This window comes from Ixodes scapularis, unplaced genomic scaffold (assembly GCF_016920785.2).
Source record: "Ixodes scapularis isolate PalLabHiFi unplaced genomic scaffold, ASM1692078v2 PGA_scaffold2__306_contigs__length_199485367, whole genome shotgun sequence".
Taxonomy (NCBI): domain Eukaryota; kingdom Metazoa; phylum Arthropoda; class Arachnida; order Ixodida; family Ixodidae; genus Ixodes; species Ixodes scapularis.
Genome location: NW_024609857.1, coordinates 14693518 through 14706159, shown reverse-complemented (window position 1 = coordinate 14706159; position 12642 = coordinate 14693518). Strand labels below are relative to the sequence as shown.

General features: G+C 45.3%; 1 protein-coding gene across 3 annotated transcripts in view; it reads left to right on the top strand.

The window, feature by feature from the left end:
- LOC8050618 (potassium voltage-gated channel protein Shaw) overlaps window positions 1-12642 on the top strand; it is a 199036-nt gene that overhangs the window by 116521 nt on the left and 69873 nt on the right. For 2 of the 3 annotated variants that reach the window (XR_003916706.4, XM_042291709.1), the window contains one exon: window positions 10658-10729. The exons of the other annotated variant lie outside the window; for it this stretch is intronic. Coding sequence is in view for 1 of the 2 variants with exons in the window: in XM_042291709.1 (XP_042147643.1) it covers window positions 10658-10729 (72 nt within the window). In the remaining variant the exon portion in view is untranslated. The remainder of the gene's footprint in view (window positions 1-10657; window positions 10730-12642) is intronic. 3 annotated transcript variants of the gene reach the window in all.

Here is a 12642-nt window from a genome sequence, read left to right as displayed (position 1 = left end):
ATATCGGCAGCGGTGGCGTACTCAAACTAGCTGTGGGATCGTTCTATTAAATATTCGTGACGATGGCGTCGGTGGCTCAGTTTTAGGGGCGAAGCTCCTTAGGGTCTAGCCTTGTCCGTCCGGCGTCCGTGCTCACATCGACCTTGCTGGTGCTCGTGCTCGTGATCGTGCTCGTGAGCTCACGTGCTCATGTGCTCGTGTAGGGAAAAAAACGATGAAAAAAAATGTTTGCGCAGTCGACAGGAGTCGAACCTGTGCGGGGAGACCCCAATGGATTTCTTCTGCATCGCCTTAACTACTCGGCAACGACTGCGGGACGAGTAGGGGGCTCTGAGATGTGGTAGTAACTCAAGAGCTGGGGATGTCATGGATGAAACGTTGCATGTAGCCGCTCAACGTCTATACAGGAGAGGGCGCTGCGGTCAAATGCGTATATAGTCGTGTTAAACTTTGCATGCATTGGCTCAACGTTTATAGACGAGAGGGCGCTGCGGTCCAATGCTCAAATGCCTATATAACCACGTTCCATACCACACATTCTCTTTTTGGCATGGATGAAAACGAACGAAAGGCTCGGCATGCTGCGGCTCAGCGTCTCCGCAGACAAGCACCACCAGAGCTGCGCCCCAATCAACATCATTTACCACGTGGAGATGCGGTCATTTTTTTACTGAACAAGTGGCAGCGACGAGATGGAGAAAGCTCAGTAATAATGAAGCAAATAAAACAAATAAATTTCACGGATCTGTGTGGCACGAATCAGCGTCGGCGAGGAGGCGAGGAGTCGTACACTTAGACTTGTAAGTAACGCGTTACTAGTAATCAGTTACTCCTACCTAGTTACTTTTTTGCGGTAACAAGCAACGCATTTAGTTATTTTATTAGAAAAGGAACGAGTAAGGTACTTAGTCACTTTTAAGGCCACGTAACGAATAACGGTATTTCGTTACTTTTGAGGAGCAACGTGTACAACACCGTTTAAACAGCCTCGTTTTAATTCTAACCCGAGTGCGCGTCTATTGTGGCAAAGCACATGGGCAACCCGAAAAGCAACTAAACAGTATGACAGTACGCGAAGTAGGGAAGCCTTTTTTAAACAGCGCCCCCGTTTTCGATAAGCGGTTTTTCTAAACTGAGGTTCCACTTTCTTTAAACTGAGCTTCGATAAAACGTGATCGTTCTCTGAAACGTGTTTCGATGAAACGGCATTCGATCAACTGTAGTACATCCCATGAAAGCGACGGAAGCAAGCGACCAAGGCGATGAGCGACCTTTTCTGGAAGTCCAAAAACTGAGCGACGCGACGAGCGACAGTGAGAAATCTCCGGCGCTTGTCGCTGACTCTCGTCGCTGTCGCCGTCGCTCGTCTCGTCGCTCGCTAAATCGCTTACGCGCGGTTTAGCCTTAAAATTTTAGGTTTTAAGGCAGGTTTCATAATATGGTGCTACAGTCCCTTCTGCTGTCGCGGAATGTCAATTGCACTTCATCGAGAGTTTTCTGTTCTTGCCGCATGGGCATGGAGATTTGGGGCAGTTATATCCGGCGTCGATTCTAACAGCGCACTAGCGGTGTTGTTGCGCAAGTATTCGAAGCAGAGAGCAAGATAGGTTTTTCTTGTGACAGGCACGAAGGAGATATCTTTAAGGCCTTATCAAACAAACACACAAACCATGTATCTGTGGAAGGTGTACGGTCCGTTTACAAAAAAAAAATAATAATAATAATTGGCTTCATTTATTTTAATTTTTTTTTTTTTTTGAGGGGGGGGGGGGCGGGGGCGTTTGTTGCGACTTGCGAGTTTTTTGTGCTTGATCGCGCGTTCGATGTCTGCAGTGACACCAAGTGCCACAAGCCGATTTGTGCAACCACGCCTCGGCTTAGCACAATGGATGCTTTGAGGGAGCTTTTGCACACTTTCGCACTCGTCTCCGTGTTTGATAACATCAGCAGCTTTATGCTGCTTTTTTACAATAACAATGTGGCTGTCAATGGCCACTTTTTCCTATTTAGAAATGGTTGGAAACGCTAATTCGTTGGAATGGAATTAGTATGGATCCGGGGGTGCCTGGCTTATATCATTTTAACATGGGCGTATACATGGCCTGCACGTGACTCTCCGAAGACCACCAGAGAAGGGGGGAAGAAGGAACTCCCCTCTTGTCAGGATCCTCTTTTATGCCTCCCGGACACCAACGACTACCCCTAAAACCTTCTCTCTTCCAGATTATCCCTGTAGTACTAAAATGGATAGCCTCGTTTCTAACAAGTAGACAACAGTCAGTATCGGTGAAGGGTTCTTTATCTAACTTAGTCCCTATATCTTCAGGCGTCCCCCAAGGAAGCGTTCTCGGCCCCCTTCTTTTTTTCATTTATATTAACGATCTTCCCTCTTCGATTACCTCTACTATCCGCCTATTCGCAGATGATTGCGTTATTTACAGGAAAATCTTAGAGCCGACAGACCATTACATCCTCAAAAATGACCTTGGTGCTATATCTTCCTGGTGCTCAGAATGCCAGATGACCGTTAACCCCGACAAATGTAAACAAATGGCCGTTACTACGAATTCGAACAAATCTTACAACCAATATGTATTACTCATGCAGCAACTTGAATGTGTTTCACTGTACAAATACTTGGGAGTTCACATCTCTGAAACTCTCTCATGGACACAACATATCGACAACTAAGTCACCGACTTATTTAAATCTCTAGGTTTCTTAAGGCGCACCCTACAGCTAGTCCTCACTTCAACAAAACTGCTAGCATATAAAACCATTATTCTCTCAAAACTAGAATATGCAAGTATCATATGGCATCCGCATCAAAGTTATCTTTCGCCTAACTTAGAATCTGACCAAAGTAAAGCTGCCCGGTTCATATCAAACGACCTTTCGCCTCCAACTAGTGTCTCATCTTTAAAAACAAATTTCAGCATCACTTCATTGTCAACCCAGTGAAAAATTAACCGCATATGTTTCTTCATGACTTATACCACAGTAACTCGTGCTCTAAAAACACCTATTGTCATCCCGCACATTATATTTCTCCTCGAACCGATAATTCCTGTAAGGTACAGCAATACCAGCCACACACAAATTCCTTTCTATTTTCACCCTTAATATTATCGATTACAGAATGGAATAACTTGCCAGACGAGATGGTTACCAACACAAATCCCGTTGAATTTAAACCAATGTGCGAGCTCCTATGATATGAATAGTACACGCGTACACGCTTATTTCTTGTTTTCATAGTTGCTTTCAGTATCACCGTATTGAAATTACTGTTTTATACATAGTTACTTCCAGTTGAAAATTGCTATTGCGTACGTACGATATCACTTCTCCTTTGTAAGCTGTGTTGGGCTGATTGCGATTATTTTGTTATATCATTGAGCTTGTTTGAAAAATTGAGTGATTATGTTGTTACAAATGAACGCACCGCCTACCCCCCCCCCCCCCCCCCTCATGTAATGCGTCACCAAAGACGCCCCTGAGGTAAATAAATGAAATTATAGAAGATGAACCCGTCACTCAAAATTCTTACAAAAGCAGCTTCCCTCTCTTCCTCTTACATGGTGGTCAAAAGTATGCGATGTGACGTCAGTGCAAGCCATGTATATAACAGTTTTTGATGATGCCCGTCAAGATTTTAATTAAAACCATTCCTTTAAAATCAATAAATAACATTTTAGTTACTTAAAATTTAATAATTACCCAATTATACTGAACGCTAATTATTTTTCGTGGGCCCTTTGACACGGAGCGCTACGGCATCAATCCTTTTTCCGTGCGATGCGTAGTTTTCGCGTTTTTGCGAAACACAAATTGGTGTATATATATATATATATATATATATATATATATATATATATATATATATTTACGCGGTTTGTGCAGGTGAGTTATATGGCCAGGGGGACATAGTATAGGGAGCTAACCATAACGATCAGTTGAATAATTAGGTAAAGTTTGTTCAATCATTTTTCATTTGTGAAATTGGGCATATGGTTCCAATAAGAAACTTACTGAGCGTCATCGAAAAGCAGTAAATCATTTCAGCGTGAGAAGCGCAGTAGTGCGCTAAGTTACAACTCCTGCAGCCGGAGCAAGGCTACCGGTGCGATGAGGCGCCCGCACGATTGTTTCGTTTCTTATTATAGCCCCAGCCTTGTACCCAACTGCTGCACCAGTGGTACCTTTAGCGCACGACTACGCTCCCCGCGTGCTCAACGTATTTATTAGAATTATTGATTTAGTGGTTTTCAATGACTCTCAGAAAGTATCTAATTGGAACCATGTGTATATTTCACTAATTAATAAGTTAGTTAACGAATTGGACATATATATGTGTGTGTGTGGGGAAGGGGGTGCGTGTGTATAACAACTGTATATGTATATGTTGACAAGTTTCCAAACTTCGGTATTGCTTTGAAGTGAAGCTGAAACGGTTAAAAAAAAAAAATAAGTTAATGCTTCTTTCTGATTTAGTTTTTCTGGAAGAATCCGAATATCACCATCATTTGTCCTCAAAACAACACTAAACAAATGAAAAACATGCAGCCGCTCGCCACCGCCGAACGTCATTGGTTGGTCGAGTCGTGACGTCATAAAAGGACCAGGCGCAATTCTAACTGCATCTTTCACAGAAGTATCAACTCGCAATACGTCGTTTCGTGTCTGCTTCGCGTAAGCTCCTCATATTCTCCGAGGTGCCTGCCTCTTTTGTAGAAAGGTGCTCTGCCCTACCGCATTGGCAACCATTTACTGAAGACAAACCTCTTCTTCCTCCCCACGTCCATTAATTCCAAAATATGGGTGAAAAAAAAAGAAAAAAAAAGAGGTTTATCTCTAATAAATGGTTGCAAGTCCAGCAGTTTGTTTGTCATCTTTTCTATCTCTCTCGCTCTCTGTCTTCGTGTATCTTCAAACGTTCAGCCGGCATCCTTCAGAAGCACGAATCACACTCTAGCTCAGTTTCAAGCAGTTGCAGCAAGTACCGACGACGCACGACGCCGGCTCTGCGAGCCGAGGAGCACGTGCGAGAGGGGTCCTTTCGTTGACGTCATGTTCGCCCCTCCTCCTTCTACTTCCCTCTCCCGCTGCCGCGGAGGGGCGCTGTTTCAGCGCAACCTCAAAGGCGTCTTCTTAGGTAATACGGGCACGAAATAGACAACTTGTTTTTGTGACATTCGTGATGCTTAAAATAGAACAAAAAAATAGCTTTTTTTTAAAATTAAATTTAAAACCGTTTTAGCTTTCCTTAAAGCGTGGGAGACAACGTCATTGCAGGCTGTACGCTGCTGAAGCTTGTGCCTTTCGAAATTCAGCTTCGCGCGATCCGGCTATTGTGCTCAGGGAAACAAAAGAATCGGAGGAAAAATAAAAAGCAAAAGAGGGGATCAAAGAGAAAGGGGCAGACGAGGCAGCCAAGCCGAGAGGCTCCCATCCGCTGGTCACGCTGGCCGAACACTCACTTGCGTGTGAAGGAAGGCCACGGGCAAGAAGAACAGACACGCAAAAAGGGGAAGAAATCGAAGGCTAAAGAGCGCGAATTTCCTCCCATCAGGGCGGGAGGAGGAGCTCTGCCGATCGAGCTGCTCAGCGGGGCGGCGGTGGTGAGCTTCGGCAGATCCATCAATATTGCTCCCCGCGAGCATCGATCACTGGGGCCCCACGCACACCTTGGACAAAGATGGCTGTGGCCGGAGATAGCCGCCGACCGCAGGTTGGAACAAAGCACCGGGAATACCCGAAGAAAGAGAAGCCGGAGAGCTTAGGCGAGGCACTGGAGCGTATGCAGATCGGAGAAAGGAGGGACGGACGGATGAATAAAATGAATGGGGTGTGGGGGAGGACAGCTATGGAAGACCGGGGATTAAAAATGAAGACGGACGACCCTCGCGTTTCTTTTGTTTGTCCAAGTTAGTTACTTTGTATTAAAAAAAAAACAAAAAAAAAACACGAAGACTCCTACAAAAAAAAAACGGTATTCAAATTCTGCTCACCCTTCACACATAGGGAGATGAACATTATATATTTTAGTTGGAGTCACACTTTGATTTATCTAGGAAAAGAAGAAAAAAAAAACTTTCTTGTGAAGTGCACAGGAACTCTAACAGCCCTTCCAATTACGCAGACGAAAATCTTCTAAAAAAATCATTGTGGATATCTTCCAGTATGAGAGTTAAAGGGTCGATCATCAATATATCGCCAGCCACACAGAAATATTAAAAGAAAACGGCTGAACTCGGTCATTCGGGGCCGTCTCGTAGGATCGTTAAAGGGGCACTAAAGTCGATTTTAATCGTTTTTTTTTTTTTGTGTGGTGACAACTCACTTTAGACGCTATAAGCATCCCAATAAACCCCAAACCACAACCATGCGTAGCATATTTTCTCGTTAAAAGTGTGTTCAAAGATCGCGACACGCCCTTTTTGGGGAGAATTTCCTTCCCAATGAAATGGTTGACAAAGGGCGCTTGTCGGCGAGTTGCAAGCGATGGCTTCGCCCGCGGAGAAAAAGAGAAGCTTATCCGAAGGTGTACCTATCAGACTCTCTTCGAGACGAGTTATAATAAAAGCATTCGGAATCTGCGCGCATTGTAGGGCTTTCACTGGTCCACACAATGTAGTCCGCGAGAAAAAAGAATCCACATGTTTTTCTATTGCCCTGAGATGAATATGCGGTTTTGTAATATAGGAGTTGGTTTATGTGGGAACTAACAGGATTTTAAACAATATAAGATCAAAAACGACCTTTTTCAAAAATGACTTAGGTGCCCCTTTAAGCATCTATCAACGTACGCCGCCCACGGGGATTGCTCACCTATGCGTGTTTTCGAATATCTGTGTCATTGAAAATGCCTTGACCAAAACAAAAACAAACAAAAATATTCGTCTTGCAATTTCTAAAACACGAGAGTATTTTAAGCAAGTAACGGGCAAATCGGCAGTACTTCGTGAAACAAACACCGCAGGCATTTCAAACTCTTGCGCCGGGAAGAGATACGATGTTGACGCGGCACGAAAGGCGTAAACCATAGTGTAAGGCGCAAGAAACAATGGACTTAAGAAAGAAGACGCACACACACAGTTTCCTGTGTGTGTGTGTGTCTTCCTCCTTGTTTTCGTTGTTTTTTCCGCCTACCACCATGCCTCATAACGTTCACCAACTAGCCGAACTACAAGTTATTCTACAGAAAAGGCGGCGCGGCGTGCACAGTCTTGTACGCATTACTCCAAAAAGTAATCAATTAATATTACCTTTACGTTTTGATAAAAAGTATCCAATTATATCACTTAATTACTCGAAAAAAATATTTACAATTACTTGAAAAATAATCGTTACGTTTTCAATTACTTCAAATGTTCAAAACAACATTTTTTTCTGTCACTTTTGAAAACGGGCTTATTTGTACTGTCTATTATTTGATTATAATCACCGTATTACAAACTACTCCTCTTCTAAATCCAATGCTTTTGGTAGGCCGTCCTCTTATCGGAGACTTGGTTTGAGGATTCCCCGGTAGAAGGGTTGGGGAATTTAAGGGCGCCATTAGGAGGAGGAGTGAAAAATACTAATGGTTTCCAGTAATTTTATTTCTTTCAAAAAGATTCGATTACTCCTGCGATTACTACCTTATCAGGGTAATCAAATTATCGCTAAATTATTCTAAAAAGTAATCGAAGTAATTTTATTGCCCGCGATGGAGTATCGTACAAGTCTAGCGCTTGCTCAATGGGAAGGGCAGCATATTCAAAATGGCGGCGCCCTAAGCCATTTGCACCGCTGAGGAGCTGCGAGCAGTTATCCAATTTGTATGGTCGAAGGGAGTGAAACTATATGAAAATCACAGGAGGATGCTACAACAGTACGGAGATGCACGCATTAGCAGTAGAAGTGTGCACGAGCTAATATGGACGGGCGAACGTCCATCCGTGATCAGAATGCTCCGGCTGGAACGACCGGAGCGTTGCTGATCATGAATCCCGTTGCTGATCCGGTGTGTAAATACTTGTCGATAATTATCGGGAAGGCCGTACACCCGAAACGCTCCCCGTACGTCCCTATGTATAGGGGTATAGTTTTGCCAGTGCAGTACCACTGCTTCCCGAATGCGCTTGCTATTTTTATTGAGACTAGCAAGAAGAAGTCGGAATGGACACCACCCGCAAAATAACGAGATGCTAGCCGGTGTGTAGCCTGACACCAGCCGCTACTCGTTCTGCCCCCTACCGACTATAGTCGGTTACAAGTCAAGAAGGTAGGAGAAGCTCCTCCCACAAGTGTGATGCGCCCGTTTCAAATTTCTCCGCAGTCGAAAGAAGAGTTCGCTGGAAACGCTCCTTGTTCCGCTGCAATGGGTTCCCACTTGTCTCCGATCCCACTTTTTAAGAAAGCGACCTTTGTATTCATTCGAGAGGGAACCGAGCCCCTGAAAGCAGCCTTTGTATCCATCGGGGGGGAAGCTAATCCCCGAAAGTCGTATTTGTTTCCGTCGGTGGGGGAAAACTCTAATCTCCCTCTCGTGGCTTCCACAATGCTAAGTCGAAGTCGAAAGATAAAGCAAATATGTACAGAAAGGCAGGACCCTCCTCGTTGGCCGCGACGTCACGGAAACGATGGGATGCTATTGGATGCGGAGGTGGCGGAGGGATATAGGATTCCCTTTGAGGGGCATTTGCCGCTACCTTCTTAACCTGTAACCGACTATAGAGGTTCGCATAAAGCCTGTGCCACGACTCGTGAGATTGGACTCAAGATGTACGTATGAACCTGCCACGCGAGCTTTCGCCAAACGTACCTGCTGCCAAGCCGCATTCCGTTAACAGACTTGACCATGGAACTGTCCCGTATAACTTCACAAAAGAGCCGTCGTTTGTTCGTCGTTGCCCAGCCCTTTTTTCCCAACCGCGTGCTGATTGGATAAAGGAAATAAATAAAACAGCGCGAAAAGGACGCTCGAACAAGTGTAAGACGCACAAACACAGCGCTTAGAGCGCTGTCTCTCTCCCTTTTGTTTCTGAGTACTTTTTGCGCTGTTTTATACATACTCATCGTGCACCGACATGCCGAACTACACACATTACTAGAGTTCATTGGTTAAGACCGTAGAACTGTTATACCCTAGTCACACGGGTAAGCTTAAAAAAGACACTAAAATTTAAAAAAAAAATATATAACATTTTCAAAGGGCATAGATGAACACGCAATCTATGTTTTGTTTACTTTTTTCACAAAAAAAAATGCAAAAAAACAGTTTCGCGCAATATTTGCGTTGCTAGACGCAATTGAGGGAGAGACCACGGCCCGCTCTTTTATGCAAGCGGAACGCCCGATTGCCTTCAGCCCAATAACTCGCAAATTCTTACTGTAGGTATCTTCTTGGGCATTGAAACCATGCTTGCAACCAAGACTGGTGCACAATTCACAGAGCAGCGGGGTCGCTTTCACGGAAACTTGCATCTTTATCCAGCATCAGCACGCGAAAACGAAAAATTCAAGCCAAATCGAGCAACGTAGTTGACGTGGGACGCTATGCTTATGCCAGTCCCGCTACAAAAACAAGCACCGGCACAGCGGATCCGAAGACGCGGACTTGCGACAGTGGTTTGCTGCGAACTACTGCAAACTAGGCCGGTTCAGATCTTCCTCTAAACGCCTAGGTTAACGCAGAACGAGTCGCACTCATAAAAATAAACGAGCTAAACGAGCGTAGCTCGTTCAGCGCACCGCAAAGGTCGACAGCTATGTTTGTTATCGTTTGAAACCGAAGCGGAGAGGCAATCTCGGGATATTTTAGTTTCGTAAGCACCGGGCGGGCACTAGAGCAAGGCTAACCCCCCCCCCCCCCCCCCCCCCTAAATTGTGTCTAACGGCAAAAATATTGCTAAAACAAAACAAACATTTGTAAAAAGAAGTTTTTAAAAACATTATTACGCTTTAAAGATTTTTTTCAGTGTTTTTTTTAATTGCAGTGACACTTAGCCGCAGCTACCTCGCTATTATCTTGGGCAACTTTCTGTGGTGGTGCAGTCAAGGTTATATGCGCATGTGCGCTTGTGCAACTTGAGTGCCCATCAAAAATGCATGCAAGCGCACCCTTCACTTCTTCCGAAATAGCTGTCCTAGAGTACAGTGCGCTAACTGTGGTTCAGCGTAACTGACTTAACTTCGGTTAAGGGTGCCCCCTGTAACGGTGGGTATAACACGGCCCACTCGGACTTAAAGATCAGTTCACACAAGGGCGTTCGCTTACGATTTCTTACGTTACGTGAGGACTCGCCGAGACATCCGTGTTTTGTATGTCGCGTGCAGAGCTACCCCTTGAACCGGCCACCACGCTTGAATCGAAGCTCGGATGTCCCGGTTACTCGCTGCGTAAGCGGTCGTAAGGTAACGTAACGTAACGTGACGTGACGTGACGTAACGTAACGTAACGTCACGTAACGTAACATAGAAAAACGCCCCTGTGTGAACCGACCTTACCTCTCGGGTGCTCCGAGGAGCAGGGGCTGCAGCCCGTGGCCCCTCGCACGAAGCACGCGGCGTGTGTGTTGCTCTGTCTGTTGCCCAACAGGAACGAGACGGTGACGTAGGGGCGGGGAAGCTCTGTCCTCTGTGACCGCTGTCGTGGTGCCCGTGCACGCAGGGAGGCAGCAGCAGGCCACGGGAGACGTCGCCGCTCCCCGGAGGAATCAGACGCTGCGCTCAAGGGGTCCAGGTGAGGCCCGCTCTCCCCGAAAGCCACGCAAGGCCGTCGCGCTCCGTTGGGTTACGTCATCTACCGAGGGCCAGCGCGGTGGACAAACTGGATGTGCGAGGGCTGCGTCGCCAAACGGTCGAATTGAACTCGTGTTCAGACAGTAAGGACACAAGTTCCAGACGTGTACGTAGCGAGTTGCTAGTAGCGCGTTACTTGTACTTAATTATTTTTTTTTTGTAATGAAGTAACGACTTATAGTTGCTTTTTTGAGAGAACAAAAGAGTAACGCATTTTCGTCACTTTTTGACGGAGCAACATTAATGGTTTTTAGTTACTTCTGGAGGAAAACGTTACATAAGTACCCACCTTAGCTCTCACCCTTAGCTTGCACGACGTGAAAACGATAGATAGTCCGTAAAACGATGTTCACAAGATATGTCAGTATTGCCACAGTGACCCTGGTATGAACGCGTTAAAAAGGGAGGAATTAATCACGACGATAAATATTGGATGCGGCAATTCATGAAGACTACTTCATGTAAACGACACATTCCGAGTAACGAAAAAATTACTCGTTACTTTCAAGCTAATGTAACGCGTTCCTTTTGAATCGTAGTAACGACTAACGTGCTTAGTTACTGTCTGAGTCAGAAACGACTATCGGTATTTAGTCAGTGTCGCGTACATATCTGCGCAGAACTCGGGTCCCATTCGTGCTCCGCACTGGCCTTTGGTACAGGTGAAGTAGAAATTCCGGATCGACGGCTTTGCCATCTGGTATAGGTGCTGCTCCAAATCTACCGCACTTAAAGGGATACTGAACCGAAATTTCGAACTCACAAAACAAGGCTAGACAGATAGGCGGGACGATGCAAAACCCAAAAACATCACTCATACAGCGATATCTCTAACGGATCGCCATATTTTTAGAAAAGAAGCGCCCGACTGAACCCGGCCGACGAGGCCGACAAGGCAAGGGACGTCACGATTCTTATTCCCTCTCCTCCTCACTACGTCCCGTATCCAGCTGGTGAACCGAAGCGAGGAGGAAAGAAGCGAGGCCGCTCCCCCTCATTCTCAAATTCTCCCGGAGGACAGTGATGTCAGAGGCCTCGCTTGATCGCGCCCTTCTTTTCGAAAAGTGCGGCCATCCGTTTGAGATATCGATGTGCGAGCAATGTTTCGGAGTTCGTAGAGTCCCGTTCAACGCTTCTAGAGCCTTATTTTGCGAAATTCAAATTTCGGTTCAGTATCCCTTTAAGTCTCAACCTGCGATGGGCTTCAACCGAAGCTACGGGTCCCCATAGCCTGATTACAAGGTGCGTTAATACTAACTTGTGAACTGGCTCGGTGCACTAATGCGTCCAACCCGGTCTAGAATAATCCGAATCCGAACTTCCGAACGTGTCCGAGGTTGTTCACAGGCTTCGATTATCCTATAGGTGGGGTTGGATAGGAACGGTGGTTCGAAATACCACGTTACCTCTAACTAACTCGTGATAGAGCCTGGCGGGTAGTTTATGATAGAGTAAAACTGAGTCGAGGCACCTGCACTGAAACGTGCCAAGGTAATGGACGCACACGTGTCTTGGGTGTTCCTGAACTTTGAGTGGTTTAATAAATCCATACGGGGCCAATATCTAAGAAGAAAGCTAAACATTACTCACGTGCATTGCTCTACAAACTATCACCGAAAGTAGCTTTATGTTTTACGATTATATCGTCTGCTTTACAAATATCTTGAAAAGGAAATGGGAAACAAATTATAAACTTAGAAACACGGTCATTATTGAAACTCCGTTTATGAGGCTGCGCTGATAATCCCAGCTCTATACTTGGTATGAGCGTCTACGCTTTCGTTTGATATGCTGACCAAGACAAAACTCGCTAATATTTTTCAGGTCGCCATACTTAACAAAAATGTACGGATA